Source organism: Mya arenaria, chromosome 8 (genome assembly GCF_026914265.1).
Source record: "Mya arenaria isolate MELC-2E11 chromosome 8, ASM2691426v1".
Taxonomy (NCBI): domain Eukaryota; kingdom Metazoa; phylum Mollusca; class Bivalvia; order Myida; family Myidae; genus Mya; species Mya arenaria.
Genome location: NC_069129.1, coordinates 38,752,597 through 38,771,771, shown reverse-complemented (window position 1 = coordinate 38,771,771; position 19,175 = coordinate 38,752,597). Strand labels below are relative to the sequence as shown.

Here is a 19,175-nt window from a genome sequence, read left to right as displayed (position 1 = left end):
ACAAACTTAGGATTATAATGTTAATCCAGGTACATCTTATAAGAGAGGGCGTATGCAGGTATATGACCCTGCCAGCATGTAATTTATACGGAAACTTTCGGCACAAAGCTAGCAAGAGTTTGACACAGTCAATTTCATTCATTTTGGTCACTTGAAGAAATAGTGCAACACTTTTTTTAATCATATTTTCTACACATTTGAATCAAGTTCCATTCTAATTTTCTTCAACAGTGTTGGAGTTTTTGCACAATATGGCCGCCACTGTCGTATCACCAAGGCTTGGACAATACCAGCATTGTATGATTCAGACAGTCTAGCTAACTAACAAATGTAACATCCCTTACCAGCTGGTTTGAGCCCTTGAAGATGATTTGACTGAGTGTCTCAAGGCCCCGGAGAGCCCCCCAAACCTCGTTCGCCCAGATATGGATCCCTGTACGTTTCACAAACAAGTCATCTGGAACAGAATCATTGTGACATAATTATTTACATACATCCATGTAAACCGCAAACAGCAGAAAATGGGTCATTTCTTGTGACTGAAAATAGAATGACCAACATATTAGACATGCCAAATCTGACCATCTTGAAATTTAGGGATAACACCTATTTTGTCATGCTTGAGGGATTAATCAATATAGGATGAATGTAAATCATAAGGAACTCATTCAGTTTTCCTGTTTTTGTTACTGATGGTAACAATTGAATAAGATTAATATGTGAAAGTTCTTGTAGACCTTCAAGTTTATGGTTGATAGCATAGAGGATTTTTTTTGTAAATTTTAATGCCATTAGCCAAGAGTTTCTTGAAAATAATGTATGTGTTTATGTATACTTATTGACATAGTTTAATTGTAAACAATCATATAATTTGCTCCCTCTCTCTTGTCCTTGAACAAGTATCCGTGTCAAATGCAGCAGCAGTGGGGGATAATGCTTTCCGGGCTTGCTCAAATTCTGGATTTTTTATAGCAGGGCTTGTTATATAATACATATAAGAATTGGAGCTTGTGCATTTTGATTCCTGCAGCAGTAGTTTTATTGTAAGAAAAAATTATTTGTTTTGCCTGATTTATGCTTGTAGAAATATGATTCAACTTGTCTTTGTTATCACAAACCTGAACCATTAATAATGCAGGTTTTTATAATTCTATTAATTCATATAATAAGTATCTACTCTCACAAAATAATTGCTGCACAAGAAATTTTATTCTTCCTTTAGCCAACCTAAATGTCGGCTTTCAAAAGAATGATATATGTGCCGTTTTAAGATTTCCAAAATTTCCTTTTAAAAGTGGAAGCACTCCAATTGAAAGAGGCATGTTTATAGTTATTACATCCAATGACCTACGCAATCCAGCGGAAATGAAACTTGCAAAACAATGGAATAACGCATACAAGTGTTTTAGGCTCACAGGGTAAAAAACACCATGATTAATCACTGTTTTTTGTTTTGCATGGTGTAAATGAATCAATGCCAGGAGAATTTGAGGGAGCATTTTGTAATACAAAGCTATGATTTGCCCATAGCCAATAAATTCAAACTCTGCTTCATAAATTCCACAAAATAATACTTTTCATTAGTTTTAACAGTGCATGCTTATTTTTTTCGTATTACCCAGAACCAAGGCTCATGTTACTACATGCTAGCATGTATTTGTGTTGCCATTGTAAGCTTTACTTACAAGACTCATCCATCTTGGCGTGTGGAAACTTCGTACACGGGTTTTGTATCTTCACGAGCACCTTTGACACCACAGGAGCATTGAGGAACAATGGGGTATCATACTTGAGGGCCGGATCCTCAAACATTGTGCTCTGCGAATGCTGGAAGTTATCGTACATATCCTCAATTGCGTCTTCCAGAATGTACGGCTTGTATCGTTCTATTGCCTTCTCAATGATATCACACCTCACCTTTGAGATATCAAATCGGAAATTGAATTTATCCACTCGGTAAATTTTGTCCTTCTTTGCAATGTAATATTGTGGCAAAGGCCAGGGTTCCCCTGTTGTCGCGTGTGGAGCCCGGCGAATTTTTTGCTCAGGCATTACATACTGCTCAAAGTTCACAGCAAAATCACTCCAATCCCAAACAACTTTCATACTACCTGGCTTTTCTTCATCTTCATTTGAAAGGACTTTGTTATTATTGTTGGCAAGACCATTGTTATTGTTCTGACCTACTATCTCAGGATTCCTTGGAACTTCATTAAAGTTATTCCCAACTTCTCCATTGATAAACTTAACATTGTTAGGTTCTGCACCACCTTGCTGGTTTGTGTCAAATGTATCTGGATTTACCTTAACAGGCTGATTGGCCACATCAAATACTCCTTTGTTTGTGTCATCTAGAACAGCTGGTTTGTCCTTATTGTCACTTCTTTCATTAGCATTCTCATCATTAGCACTCTCTTTACGAACTACTCTTGCTCCTTCTCTTTGACCATTATTACCTTGAAGGTCAGGATTCTGAACAAGTCCATCTTGGTTATGTTCTACAGGCTTTGCATTACTATCCAAGCTTTCTCTCTCTGCTCTGAGAGCAACCTCCTCCTTTATACCTGCTGCCATATCACTCTGGACATTGTTATTAGCAGGTTGTTTGAAATTTTCTTCCTTGACCACATCATCCTGAGCATTAACTACTCTATTCTGAAGAGCATTTTGCTGAACCTGTTCCCTTCTCTTGCCATTTACATCTTGGGCAGGAACGGCATCATTCGCATCACTTGAAACATTTTTATTACCTCTTTTAAGCACGTTTACAGTATCGGTGTCATCTTCCTTATACTTATCCAGATCATGAACATTACTAGCACCTAAGTCAACTCTTTCGTTAAGGTCATTATTTACTTCATTAGGAAGACCACCAACCACATAGTGATTATTTACATCAACATTATTCTTATTTATCTGAGGTAATCCATTCTGGACCTGGTTTACATTGTTATTGATGTTGTTAACATTATTGTTCAAATTATTCACTATGTTAGTGTTACTGTTTCTTTCATTTGCATTATTGTTTAAAGCATTAGGTGAATCAATGCGTTTGAAATGAGATCCCTGCAATTCCTGCTGTAAATTGTCCAGCTGTTGAGCAGTGTAGACTTTATCACCTATTTTCTGTAGCTTTGGGGCCTCTTGGTTTTTATCCTGAAAAGATAGGCAAAACAGATCAATCATGGAATATATTGGTCCTTTCCCTGTATACTGGTTGTTGCGCAGTATCGCTTGGATAGTTCATCTCACAATTCAAACAAGAGATGTTAGTGAAACATTTATGCCCCCTTGGGAGCCAAATTGTTAGTAGGATTTGGACACTTAAATAAAATATGGACAATCAGAAAACCTTTTTTCAGCTTACAGTCACACTGACCTTGACCTTTGACCCACTGATCTCAAAATCAATAGGGTTCATCTGCTGGTCATGACCAATAAGCCTACCTAGTATGAGGTCCCTGGGTCAAAGCATTCTCAAGTTATTGATCGGAAACCGTTTTTCATGTTAAGGTCACACTGACCTTGACCTTTGACCCACTGACCTCAAAATCAATAGGGTTCATCTGCTGGTCATGACCAATACACCTACCAAGTATGAGGTTCCTGGGTCAAAGCGTTCTCAAGTTATTGATCGGAAACCGTTTTTCATGTAAAGGTCACACTGACCTTGACCTTTGACCCACTGACCTCAAAATCAATAGGGTTCATCTGCTGGTGATGACCAATACACATACCAAGTATGAGGTCCCTCGGTCAAAGCGTTCTCAAGTTATTGATCGGAAACCATTTGGTATTCCGACCGACCGACAGACAGACAGACCGACCGACTCAGCTTACAGTCACACTGACCTTGACCTTTGACCCACTGACCTCAAAATCAATAGGGTTCATCTGCTGGTCATGACCAATAAGCCTACCTAGTATGAGGTCCCTGGGTCAAAGCGTTCTCAAGTTATTGATCGGAAACCGTTTTTCATGTTAAGGTCACACTGACCTTGACCTTTGACCCACTGACCTCAAAATCAATAGGGTTCATCTGCTGGTCATGACCAATACACCTACCAAGTATGAGGTTCCTGGGTCAAAGCGTTCTCAAGTTATTGATCGGAAACCGTTTTTCATGTAAAGGTCACACTGACCTTGACCTTTGACCCACTGACCTCAAAATCAATAGGGTTCATCTGCTGGTGATGACCAATACACATACCAAGTATGAGGTCCCTCGGTCAAAGCGTTCTCAAGTTATTGATCGGAAACCATTTGGTATTCCGACCGACCGACAGACAGACCGACCGACATGTGCAAAACAATATACCCCACTTTTTTCAAAAGGGGGCATAAAAAATGAAATTGCAATTTGAACTATCTGACAATGGATAGGTGCAAAATCTGCCTAAAACTGTATCTGCAATAAGGCCTATATAATGATATACATGCTTGAATGCACATGGCCTTTATTTTGAAATTTAGTTCATATACATCCTTTAAATAAAAACTCAACCGAAACACAATTAATTTACTGTACAGACCCTGTTTCATCTATTTCCAAAACTTCTACCTAAAAAAAATGTGAAAAAATTGTGGCTTTTGTTTAAACGTAGGGGGATAGATCTCAGTCAGGTCAAGATCTCGGACAATCATGATTTTGGCTTTGTTTTGAAAGAAACATATCAAGTGCCTGTTGAAATCAGTCAGATTTTTGTGATGTATCAATTGTTCAGAAAAAGTAACACTTTGCTTATATTTCTTAAAAGCAATGCTGTGTATATGCAACAAACAAGGTATGTCATATGTCATGGAACATCAAGCTAGGACTTGGTTAAAGGGAGCTGTATATTTTTTTAACAATATTATTGAATGGAAATGGAACGCTTGGAATTTTCTATTAAATGTTCAAAATATTCAAACATTTAACAGAAAAATAAAAAATATGACGTCATAACCAGAAAATATCCGAGAAATAATACGTTCAAACTAGAATCTGTCCCCCTTTTAACACCTATTTCAAAACCATATACAAAGAAAGATTTGTTATTTAATATCAGCCATTTTTTGTTTCTGACAAAGTTTCTGAAAAAGTTTTCTGTTTAGAAAAAAATATCGGCTATCTCAACAGATCAGGAAGGTATCTTGAAAAAGCTTCTAAGTGTCTGAGATCTACTCTCTAACTGGTTTTATTTGAACCGAAAATAGCAGCAATGACATTGAGGACATTTGAAATTTTGAGAAAATTGACAAATAAGGGGCAATCATTGTGGTTTCCATTTGCCACATACAGGCTTAGTTGGATGATCATTAGCTAGCGCTAAATGTCAATAAGTAGTAACAACAATCCCTCTCCACTTTACACTCACTGACACTACAAATATGGCATGATCATGAAAGATAAGACGCGGTGCCCGAATCAATTGTACTCAAGATCTCAACTTATGAATTATTTAAAACCATCATGGCAAATTCACCAGATCATACATACATAATACTTCATATGTGTTAGCTTTGTTCTTTAATGCTATAGAGAAATACTTAACAGTTTGCAAATGAATGTAGCGAAGCATACTTGTGAATCTGTTAATAAAATAATGTTCACAATGTCTTTTTGCAACAAAAAGACAATTTGTAACACCCTAAAAGTGATTTCAAACAACAAGTTTTTGGCAATTCAAAGATATTCATTTCTAACCATGCCGTCCTTGTGTGAGTTATTTAAAGCTAGGATTAAATTGGTCAGAATATGTAAAACCTATGCAGACTGTACATGTATGGAAGCATTGCATGCGTATGAACCCACCTCAGTATTATTTTACTCCTGTATAAGTCAAAGTAAAAATTATGCCAAATAGTTGATTACTGCAATCAGTTTTCTTTGAGTGGGAATTTGTTTGACAGGCTATAGATGTTGCACTTGATTTGAAATTCACTTGTCGGATTTGGGCAGACTTAAAGCTTTCATCATTCATTGCATCAAATACTTAAAACACTAAGTTTATTTGTAAACAGTAGAACTTGCTGTGTAACCATTAAAAGATAATTTCAAAAAAAATTGCACGATGAGTATAATATTTACAGGCAAAACCTTAATTATCAACAATTACGATCTGATTAATTTCATTTGAGAGTTGATTCTATGCAAAGCCTATGACCAACAAACCATTTAGAACATATTTGTATAATTTGAATTTGTATATAACCTACTTCAAACTGATCCAACAGAGATACAAAGTTTCTTGATTTTTAGATCAAGGTCTCCTCTATGCAAACAATGCATTAAGGCAACTCTCACTTTCTCAAGCCAAAAGAGGGGAAGAATTCCTTTGTTGTCCGCAAGGTAATCATACGAGCATGGAATAAATAATTCAGAAGTCAATCTACCTTAGCCAAATATACAGAGATAAACAGACAAATAAATGGTATGAAATAAAATTGCAAATATTTAACCTTTGGGTAGGGGTGCACTTTCAGTTACTAACTGCTTAATATGCAAGAACAAATCAAGACAATGACGATTACATGGTCGTATGCTTCAAGTCTATTTCAAATTATTATACCTTCTATCATTATTATGTAAATCTGTTAATTTGTCTTTCAGAATTTTCAAGAAAATATAACTCATGGTGACAATAAAGATTTATTAGTTTTATATAAGAAAATATGAAACTCAAGCTCAAGTGATTTCAACTTTGAAGTTTAAAAGATATTTAGCAATTAAACAGCTATTTCAGCAAACAGCTATTTCTAAAATCAAATAAATGAAGAACTAAATTTAATAAATAGGTAAAAACCTATTTCAATTCAAGACGACAGTCATTTTTCTATATCACCTTACAATACTGTACAGGGTAAAAGTTGCCAAAGTAAATTTACAATCACTCAAAATGTAACCGATGACACTTTATTATTGTCTACTCAGCTGAAAATACTACAGTACAACGCCAGGTGAGAGCAAGAAGGCTTTAAGTGACATTATACCAATTCAATCTGAACAAATAATAATGATGTTGAAAACAAGAGTATTGTCATAATATGTCTAAGAAGAAACTATAGGAGGAGTTTGGTTGTCGTGGTAATTTATATAAATAGCGTGTATGGATACAGTGAACATATCTGTTAAATAACATATATAAGTGGAAATACACTCACACAGGAATAAAAAAAAAAAGTTAACATTTGCTCTTGTTTAAAGTAATTGGCCTTTTATTTAAATCAGACCAGTTGGTAATTATTGTTGGTAATGAAAAGAAACAGCAGTTCCCATAACTCTGGCATAGTCTGTGTTTACCTACTTGACTGACCTTCACACTCATGAACAACAACTGCATAATACATACTCTTGTACAAAATGCATCTAAATATACAATCAAAGAAAGATAGCGAGGCTGCAAGGTAGTGATTATTGGGCAATCTATCTATTCGTTTTTCACAATTGAAACGAAAAATGATTTGAATATTCCTTCTTCTTTTTTTACTTTCAATCATAAAAAAAGAAAAAAGAAAAAACGGTATATAAAGGATAACGTGTTTTTCACTTTAAACTTTGTAAAACGAAAAAACAGAAAACAGTATAAATAGTTTCCTTGTTTTGTATTCCGTGATTATAATTAAAAAACGGAAAAGGAAAAATCAATCAATTTTGGTTTTCTCTTCAATCATTAGAAAAAAGAAAAAGGATATGTATGTTCCTTTTTCGTTTTTTACTTTCAATTGTAAAAAACGAAAAACGAAAAAAACGTATATACATGGACCCCATTGCTTGTTTTTCATAAATAAATACCAAAGACATTCCATTACAAGCCTGCGTCACATAACTGGAGATTAAAAAAAGGCTCGCAAGTGGGTTAAAACATCTCTATTGACATTAAATAACTGTAAAAATATTATATTTTAAAAATAATGTAAAAGTTTGCCTTTAATTATAACATTTCATGTGTTTCAGACCATTATTGCTTAAGGAAAGCAACTGGAAGTCAGTATCCAGAAAAAAATCATCTCAAAACTTCATCTTATAAGTGCCTCTAATAGGCTAACAGACTTAACTATAAACCAATCAACACGGATCATTTCCTTTACATCCTCTTAATCTTAAATCTGCTTAAATAACAATTCAGCTGTTGTGAAAACACTGTTGCAGCATGATAAAGGGTTTAGAGGCTGATAGAACCTTTTTTAATCATCACGTATCCAGATTTATTCTTCCTTAAGTAATTTCAAATATCATTGAGTGTTTTTAACCTTAAATGCCAAAGCGATTTTGTTTCTTGTCTTTGAACTCCTGTTGGACAGGAGGTTTGGCTGTATTTTTACAGTTCATTACCCCAACAAACTGTAGTACACTGGTTTACTGACATTTTAGTGGCGGCACTGAAATACAAACAACATTAATCGTCACCCTATTGCAAAAACTCAATAACTGCATATAGAAATAGAAGAAGTAACTGAGTTCTTGCGTTAAGGTTTAAGATTGAATGTTTCGATAATTTGTAGGATGTTAGGTTAACAGTTTGACAAGCTGACCAGAACATCAGAGAAACCTGGGTAAACACTCTATAAAATCATAAATACATGGTATGGTTTAACATTAAAATTAAATTAGCTTTAAAAGATAAGGCTGAAAATGGTATACTCAACTTATTTGTATGGAAACTTGCCTTAATATATTTGATTAAATACCAATTAGAGCTAAAACTATTTATTTAATGATTTCTAACTACACAGAATTCCACAGGTCAGGTTCCACAATGAAAAAGAATCCCTTCTAGATGTTGAACCATGATTAACCTCTCAGTTTATACAAATATAGTTAAACTTAATTTTTGAAGACAGGTAACAGCAGTTATAAATCACTTGTGAAGGCCTCGACAAGTCCACTTGACAAGTCCACTCGCCAGCTCAATTTTGCAGTTGAATATCGATGTTGGGTGTGAAAAAATATCAAATTACACTCGTTGCCCGGGCGAGTAAGATTCTTCAGGTTCAAATATTAATCATGTTTATTTTCCAAAGTGAAATGATTGCGATAAAGTAAGCTAATAAATTACCAGAAGTAAAATCGAAACCGGAAATGTGACGTCATGATGGGCAAGTAGTTAAGTATTTATTTTTTATCGAATGCACATGGTCCAATGTAGAGTCTGTTTTATTGATTATATATTGTATGTTGTAGATAATTCTTCAGAGAAATCAAAGAAAACAAATGATTAATTGTTAAATTATTTCATTACCATTAAATTAATTATAAAAATGTTTTTACAGCAGCAGTAAGTGGCTGGGAGTACATAAAGGAACACTTTTAAGCTAATCCAAAATAATTTGACATGTAAAATTATTTCAGTCATGTATTGGAAAAGTTATCCAAGGAGAAACCAATTCTTGCGTCCTTTTAAGAGACCTGAGAACTTTCACATAATGGGGCTCAAATCCAAAAATCTTTTGAGTGAGAGGCAAACCTTGATATTTCATTATACCTGAACCGCTCCATTTTGAAGTGTATCCAATCGCTCTGCTGCATTCTTGGAGTCAGGCCCCGCAGGTTGAAACTTCAGGTCCGGAGGCCCTTTATTCACAACTAAAATTCAAGCAAAATAGTGTGGTTACATCTTTACTGAAACTTAAGAAAAAAGTCACTTTGGATGTTTAAGAAGTAGCAGAGAGTTCTAGTGTGAAGAAATAACCGTATACTACTTAAATGAGCTTAAAACTTGCTACTTGGTACATGTATGCCAAGTTTCATGCATATATATTGAATGATTTTGGAGATATGGCCAAGGTTAACCTTTTGCATTACGTTAAGATAATGAAAGAGCATAGTTCAACAATTATTAAATTCAGAGTAGTTAGCCTTGCTATACAGGTGTGTAGTACCACCAGGTTAAAGATTTTGTGTGAAGATTTCAGAAAATCAAGGGATATAACTCAGCAATTGTTCTAGTTATAGTTATGGGCTTTGCTACAAACTGTCAATTGTTACATGTATACAAGGTTTCATGTGATTATCTTAAACATATTTTTGAGTTATGAATAAGATTTAAGGTGTTAAATGTACTTACAACCCTTTCCTATGTCTGCTTGTACCACCACAGTGAGACAGGAGAGAACCAGGGCCGTAATTACCTCCCTTTCAATACCCTTCCCCATCATCACTGGCCTGAAAACATACAACATGGATATATAACTGTATGGTTATATGCTGAAATTCATTAAGTCTGGCTTAATACAATTTCTTAAGCCAAGTAATAATCTTAGAAGTATTATATCAAAAGTCTAATTTCGGTGACATAGTATTTTACCTTTTTTAACACATTTATAATGACATCCAATTCAGTTCATATATTAACCTTTAATTTATATGGAAACACCGCTGAAAATCGACAAAAATTATTGTCAAAAAAGGCTTGGCACAAACATTTCACTCATGAATCAAAGATAAAAGAATGTGTACACTACTTTTTGAAGAAACTACAAGTCTATTTATGAGAAGCACCAGTACAACAAGGTGGCCGCGAAGTGAAACCCAATGCTTGTCTGTTGTTTTCAGTCGAATAAAGGGCATAACTCAACAATTATTTAAGACAGAGTTATGGACCTTGCTATACATGTGTGAATTGTCTCTGTTTCCTTAAATATCTTGAATGTTTTTTAATTATGGCCAGGGTCAAATGTTTGCAGTAAGGCCAGAGTTTTTATATCTTTAGATTTACGGGAGCGCCGTACCTAAATATTGCAAAACCCAAATAAAAATAAAATTCATTTTCGTAGTTTTATTTTTATTTTTTCCGACGAACGTTGCTCCAAGGTTAAGAAAAAAATAAAATTAGTGTTCTATAACCCATATCTCAGAACCAACTGGTGTACCAATTGTCATTCATTATCGGTCTTTTTACTGCACAAACCACGTAAACCAGTCGGAAATACGCGGGGAAACAGAACAGGTACCCGTTACCATAACAACGTCCTGTCAAAAGTGAAAGTACTTTTTGTCATACCCCTTATTTCTCACAATTTCTGCAGCTATATAGAAATGTTTTACCTCAAAAACGTTCCGATGTTTATGTTTCATTATTTAAATAAAACCGTGGTGAACTTAGAGCGTGTTTGTTGTGATTATTTTGTAGATTCAGTATGTTGTTCGCGTTTCGTGGAATGATTGCGAAACTTCCGGTCAAAATAAGGAGACAGAAATTCGTGGGTTGTATATTTGTCTATTAAAAGTCGTTGGCGCACGTCGTATATTAACGAGGATGAATTGGATTACAGCGCAAAAATGTATAGCTTCTGACAAACACAAACTGCAAAATGATATCGTGTTCATCATAGTCAAAATGGATATTGTCGTCTGAATTTGACTCTGGGGAGCATTGAACACACTGCTTCACGATCACATATTTGAAGAGAAAAACACAAGGTATCGTGATATTCGTAGTTCTTAATTAGTTTAATAATGATTTAGAATTTAAATCGTTATAGAATACTGAAAATGATGTAATAATACCATAGTGTGTGTTTCCGATAAAACAAAAAAAATCTGAACATAAGATATCTGGCAGTCAGTGCAAGAAGTCAAACTTATCCGTTGCTTATTGCCAACGGGCATAGCTGGAATTAGAAGGATATTTTTCAGGACTGATTCTAAAATCAGTTCTTAGACCTGTTTTTTTGAAACATATAACACTTGTAAAATTTATCTTAATGCTCCCGAATTTTCTTTGGTGAAGTACATAAATGTAGATTTTGACTGTCTATGTATCCGTAAGCCCTGTCAAACTTTGAAGTGAAGAGGAATTTCCATCAGGGCTTCTACTTTTTTGGTTACATTTTCTATATAAAAACCACATCACGCTAAATTGTCACGGTGCTATTTCGTTAAAGACAGAAAAACACATTTGACCTCCTTATTATACCGTGTCTGAAACTGTGTTCAATGTTTTATTACTTCACAATGGAAAGGATATGCTTATATTGTGGGCAAAAGGTTAGAATTGGCCATTTAAACTTCTTTATTACACTGACATGTTTCATAAAATCCATGGGTTGATAATATATGCACCTCATATGCATAGATGCATTCGAACAAATATATACAATTAATTTCAATGAGCGCTTGAACTCACAGTGTTGAGGTCAATATTTTCAGTGATTAAAAGGATCTTTTAATTATGCTTTTGAAACTTTATGGTGATCTATCACCCTTTTTTCAGCCTATGAAATAGCTGACACAAGTAAGGTGTGTTTTGTCTTCATGATATAAGAAGATTTAAAAAATAAAAAAAATCGGAGAAAAATTCGTTTTAATTTTATTTATTTCTCCTTTGGGACATTTTATGCATTTTATTTTTATTTTTATTTCCTCCTCCTTACCCAACTTTTTGAAAAATCTCCCGTAAATCTAAAGATAAAAAAACTCTGGCCTAAACGATGACACCAAAACACTGATAATTCGTTTATATCATTTTCTTTACAAAAAAGCCCAGACCAGCTAAACAACCTACTTTTATTTTAAAAAGGAACAGATAAATGAATTTGACTTGGCTAGCTCACAGCTACTCCTCATAAAAACATGAATGTCAACTGCAAAGGTCAAGCTAGACAAACAAACCTTTATATCAGTCTGACAAATTTTGCATAATCAAACAATACCTATGACATAATGTAAACTGTCATACAATTAATTGCAACATAAACTATTATACCACAGATGTCAAAATAACAGCAGAATAATGGACACCTATAATTTAATACTGTTGCTGCATAGAACTAAAATGAATGACAAGGATAATTCAAGGCTTTCAATAGATGCATGGAAATCAAATGTAAATGACCCCAGATTGTAGAATTAAGGCATCAACTTTGACCCTGGGAATTTCAGTCAAAGCAAGTTGGTAGCCATAAGATAAAAGGAGGTGCATGCCATGTGTTTATTCAAATAATAACATATGTGCAGTTAACACCGAAAGTGCAGTGATCATCTATCTCGATCTGACAGGTCACTGCATCGATTTATAGCAGCAGTCAAACTAAATGATGTAAATAACTCCACCCATTATATAAGTTATAGGACATCTTCCGAAGTTTTCGCTTACGCAGCAACAGCTTTAATAAACAACATATTAAAAATATAAAAATCATATTTTTTTATCAATTTATTTTTTTGTTTATCATCTAAAATTAAGAGATAAAGTTTTAATGTGTGACAGAAGAATAAATGGTTTTTGTAGCACATGGTTTAAAGTCAGTCTTCCCGAAACGTGCATGTCCGCCGGACACGTCAGGCAAATTTTGTACCGGTCCAGCAGCTCTTTCGTAAAATACAGTCCAGATGACCAACATATGTTGAGACTACTAATTAGTGAAAAAAGGTACCTAAAAGCGCAAACGTATGCAAAAACGTTTGTCTTTTTGCTGATTTATACTTCTATTTACATTTTATATAATTATTTTTTACGATTAAAAATTATCTTCTGCAATTGTGTATTTGTTCTTAATGAAATATAACAGACAACATACATTAAATTGTATAAAAGAAAAGCTGACATAAGTAACATTGTTACCATTGGTTTAATGATGTGGCGCTAATCAAATCGGAACATAACATTGAAATAAACAAATGACATCATAACTCCTTACGTGTTATACAATATGAACGTCAACTTTTTATCTTTACAAAGGACTAGACAAAAGTAAATATTAAAAGAACAACGTAGAAATATAGGCAATAGGATCGTTGATTGTTTTGTTTACTTCCTGCACCAATTCTGGATGCATTAGTTTACAGAACAAACATTACATGCAGAATTCCTGTTACACTCAAATGCTATTTTCTAGCTTTGACTCTGGGAATTTTACACCATGCAATTTTTAGAGTGGAATAAGGCAAAAAGGCATTCCATTAAAGTGTAATTGTCTTTAAATTTAAAATACTGTGAAAAATATTAGATTTCAAAATGGGTTTTTTATCCCCCAAAATGTCCTAAGTTACCTATTTACTTTCACAATAGTCTGACCATAATGTCCACTTACCAAAATTGTAATATCAATGTTTTAACTTTTAAACAATAGCATAATCCATTCAGAAAAATTATAGAAATATATCACTATACAAAATAAACCACAGAAGCGGAAAACAAATCAAACGTAAACATGTAAGGCGATACCACACTGTAGTATTCTATAGAACGAAACTGACTGAGCATAAAATTTTCATACCAATATACATCCGAGGTCATTTGGATGTTTACCATACCTCTAATTTTAAGAGTTAAGTGGAACAAACGAATGCAAAACAAACCATAAAGTCCTATATCTTGATGGCTGGTAGCCACTTTCGGGTAAATATTAGCATACCCATTAAGTAGCTATTTACAGGTAAATGAAAAGGAAGACCTTATGACCATACCACAAAGAGAAACAAGACAATACAAGAATCTATATATTTTGCAATATATTTTGCAATGAAATTTTACAATCAATTAAATAAATTTATGATTATATTTCATCTTTGAGCTTTAAATGTATTTAATAACTATTGTAATCTAAGTGCAAAAAAATCCCTTTTTCCTCAATTTGTATAAATATTAAACTGTATTTTTCCATATTGGGTCACCAAATTAATATCGTACCAAAATGGCGTCTATTTTCCGATTCCAATGAATATTCCGATGAATAAATGAAACATGTAAACAGGTTGTTGAGGTGATATATAATATGGGGTTAGTAGGTGACCCAATATGGGATATACGGGATGCAGGAAACCACAGGATATAGTTCCCTTTGTCCCCTATATCCCATATCGGGTCACCTACTAAACCAGTAACTTATATGTTGAACTCAATTTGTATATAAATATATTGAACTAAATTTATATGTATTTATATTTGAACTCAATTTGTATATAAATATATATTGAACTCAATTTGTATATATATTGAACTCAATTTGTATATAAATATATTTTGAACTCAATTTGTATATATATTGAACTCAATTTGTATATAAATATATATTGAACTCAATTTGTGTGTATATTAATTGAACTAAATTTGTATATATATGAAATTTTTTATATATTGAGCTAAATTTGTATGTACATAATTATTTTGAACTAAATTTGTATATATATATATATTGAACTCAATTTGTTTACATATATATTGAACTCAATTTGTTTATACATTAAATTCTATAATAAACAACTGCTCGATCATATAGTTAGTATCATCAATTTTATAATGACACATTTCTGAGAGGAAATGAATTAAAAATACATACCATACTTAAGCATTGTCAAATAATATATATATATATATATATATATATATATATATATATATATATATATATATATATATATATATATATATATATATATTATATACATATATATATATATATACAGTTTTACACACTATTCTACAATCAAATACATTTAGTGTGAACATATATTTTAAGTACAAGTATCATTTTCCCAATAAATGAATCGTTGAACATACAAACTCAATTCATATCCTTTAATTATTCAGTCAACATTTATAACACAGCTCAGGATAAATAAAAATAAGAAAAACCTCAATCAGCAACCTAAATGAAATTGTTTCAAACTAAAAGCCCTTTTAATAGGTTTAACCTGTGTGAACATAATCTATCAAACCATTAGATAATGATTGCCGAATTAGTTACTTAACACAATCCTTGCACAAATGCATGGCAGTTCAGATAAGGGCAAGTTGACTGAACATAAACATGCCTTATACACATAACTCAAATGCTACTTTATCTTTAAACCTATCACAAAACCTTCTTTCCCTTTTATTTCATTGGTTTAACATGACTGCCACACAGATAATGCCAATGCTCATCTATTGTTGTGCAGTCCAACAAGGGCACTAAATGGACATATATTCTTTCAAGAGTTATGGGCCTTGATTAATATGTGCGCATTGTCACTGGCAATATGTGACCATATCAGGTCACCTACTAACCCTGTAACACATTATCAAGGGGCACAAGTTGATGATTTTTAAAGCCACTGATATGGACCTTGATACACATGTAAAATGTGTACTCTGTGTCCCTTGATAAATTGAATGTCTTTCTAGTTATCAGGCTAATGATCAGGCTAGTGTAAGGTTTTTGCATACAACACAGTATCTAATCTTCAAAAACAAGAGGCCCAAAAGGGCCTATGCTCTACTGGCATGGCTCTTGTGGTCATTTTCAATCCAGAGTATGTACGTTTGAGTAAAAGGCAACAGATATATAGCCCACTTTTAGTGTTTGGGTTAGCTGAAAACGCTGCACGTTCAACATCTGAGGACAGGAAGTGTTGTAAGCAGATTAGTTGCATGAGCTATTTTAATCTGTGTCAAGTAAAGGTAATCTGAGGGTAAAAAATATTTACTTTCAAAACTGTACTCATCCTCAAAATTTCATTTCTGTAGCTTTAAAATAAAAAGTCGGTCAAAGGTCAAAGTCAAGGACATCCGAGGACAACATTTATGCTTGTTTGCAAAACTGTTCACATGGTCAAAATTTCATTACTGTAGCTTTAAAAATTAATAAATAAGTCAAAAGGGGTGGGGCCAGCTTTTTCCCAAGGGGCATTATTTCAAATGTTTTCAATTGCATCATATGATGCTCCACAACAAATATCAAAGGTATGGGCCTTGTGGTTTGAAATAAGAAGATTTTGAAAAAAAATCTTAAATAAGTAAAATAAGGAAAATTGTGACACCAAGGGCAGTGCCAGTTTTGACCCAATGGGCATAATTTGAACAACCATGGTAGTGGACCACTAAATAAAGCCTTGTTCAAAATAGCAAGGATTTGCATAGTGGTTTCAGACAAAAAGGTTTTTAATATTTACTTATTTAAGGGGGGGGGAGTCTGTCCCTTACAAAGAAAAGAGAACTCTTCCCTGGGCCTCCGCCCAGGTCGTTTGCATTTGCCGCACTGGTAATGACCAGTAATGACCCCAGGGGCATAATTTGAACAAACCTTCACAAGCAATTGTGACTTTACATGTAAACTTGGCTAAAAATAGACCTCGCTCATGTAGACTTGGCTAAAAATAGACTTAGCTTAAAATAGCATTTTTTATACTTTCAAGACCAATAATCCAGGCATGCATGGGCAGGTCTGGCTGGTTTTCAAAAAGCACCAAGTTCTAATGGATATCTAAATACTGTACAAGTTTCATCAAGATACAATCAAAACTGAAGACTGTATCATGTTCACAAGTAATTGTTTACAGACGAACTGATTTTTTAATATTTTCAAGGCCCATAATCTAGGCATGCATGGTCAGATCTGGCTGGTTTTCGAAAGGAACCGAGCTCTAATGGATATCTAAATACTGTACAAGTTTCATCGAGATACAATCAAAACTGAAGACTGTATCGTGTTCACAACCAATTGTTTACACAATAGCACTTTTTTATACTATCAAGGGCCATAATCTAGGCATGCATGGGCAGATCTGGCTGGTTTTCGAAAGGAACCGAGCTCTAATGGATATCTAGATACTGTACAAGTTTCATCGAGATACAATCAAAAATGAAGACTGTATCATGTTCACAAGCAATTGTTTACAGACGCACGAACGCAAGGACGCACGGACGAACATATTACGTACACATTACCATCGCATAAGCTCTTCTGGCCTTTGGCCAGTAGAGCTAAAAAAAACTGCAGAAAATAAAAGCCAAATACTTTGATAAGAAACAGAAATGTCTTCCAAATACAGAATGCTTAAATCATTCCTGTCATGAGTTTTTTTGTGCTTTATATATACATGTCTCTTATGGCAACTCTATCAATGAGGCCATAAAACACATTAGAATTGCAGACTTCAATGTTTTTATAGATAACAAATAATTAATGAAACGTTCTAAACCGAACCTGCAATGCAAACAGACTGAAATGTGCATTTTTATGTTATCAGATAATCCTGGCTGCACTAACACAATCCGGGCTGCACAGTGACACAATACCCACTGCCTAGGTTATCAAGCGTTTCTACATAAATAATATGCTGTTTTTTTTGTAATTTCAGTGCAAAACCCAGAACTAAGTGAAAGTGTTTCAAGACACAGAGAAATGAAATGATATCTTTCATGAGAGGAATTACAATAGGCAATGGCTGATAGACCAACAGCTTTATGTGAAATACTGGTCAAATTTTTGGTTCGGTCAAAAATGTTCATCAATTGGTCCAATAATAACTACTAACTATAATCAAATTGTTAATTATGATAAGCAAACTAGACAAAAATAACCTGTGTAGATCTAGTGATATACAACAGGCTTCTGGTAGTCGAGTAAAATACCTGGCAATAAGTGTAAGCCCAAGCGGCTCCTTTTTTTGCTGCCCCTTAGAGACCTGATAGGGAGGTCCCCGAAATCCCAACCTACCTCTCAATCAATTTTCTTGCTACTTTCAAACAAAATGAACCCCACACTGAGTAGTCTTCATCAAAGGGTCCAAAGTCCAAGCCTTACTTGGAGCTTCGTCAAGGATGACTACTGGTTATCATATCAGCCATGAATGTTTTATGGTTCAATATCACATGTATATATAGCACTGACTTATCGTTTAAAGATGCACTCTTACTCCCAAATAAGATTTTCCACAATTAATAATATTGTTTTAAAATATTCCAAAAAGGATGAACAAATGTCGAAAACAATGGTTATTATGAAGGATACCGATATGAATTTGAAAGAAATGAGCATAAAAGACGGTATTTCTACCATATAGAACTATAGTAGACCACAGTAAATCTTTTTGCATTCACCAATCATTTAATATTTTTGCGCTTTCTTCTTTTAAATACAAAGTTACAATCTTGTTATCAGCAACTAATATTTTCCATAAATGCATGATCTAGTTAGTAGCGAAAGGTTTATCAGTCAAAATCTATGTTTGTTATACATTTTTATGTTTTGATTTTGAATAATAGTGTCACTTTAAAAGATCAAAAACAAATACTAACATTCTTAGTGTTCCGCGCAAAATGCCTATCTAATGCCTCTATACTATCCAGTGCACAGGTGAAAGCTTCTAAATCTCTCATTCAATTAGCAAAACCATTTCATGACTTTATGGAAATTTGAATGTTGTTTTCATTACTAAATTGAGATTTGGCAGCTGAAATCTGCTTAATGTTCTAGTTTTTGGTTGTCAG

General features: G+C 33.7%; 1 protein-coding gene across 7 annotated transcripts in view; it reads right to left on the bottom strand.

The window, feature by feature from the left end:
* The window catches only part of LOC128242495 (uncharacterized), a 75,631-nt gene that overhangs the window by 41,472 nt on the left and 14,984 nt on the right, over positions 1–19,175 (bottom strand). For 4 of the 7 annotated variants that reach the window (XM_052959658.1, XM_052959661.1, XM_052959660.1 and 1 more), the window contains 4 exons: positions 10,047–10,144; positions 9,465–9,565; positions 1,686–3,156; positions 345–457 (listed from right to left, as the gene is read on the bottom strand). In XM_052959658.1, the coding sequence (XP_052815618.1) occupies positions 345–457; positions 1,686–3,156; positions 9,465–9,565; positions 10,047–10,137 (1,776 nt within the window). In that variant the 5' untranslated portion in view covers positions 10,138–10,144. Of the gene's footprint in view, positions 1–344; positions 458–1,685; positions 3,157–9,464; positions 9,566–10,046; positions 10,145–14,013; positions 14,153–15,669; positions 15,711–18,983; positions 19,007–19,175 lie in introns of those variants that run through there. The other 3 variants (XM_052959657.1, XM_052959664.1, XM_052959659.1) reach the window with 3 other exon arrangements.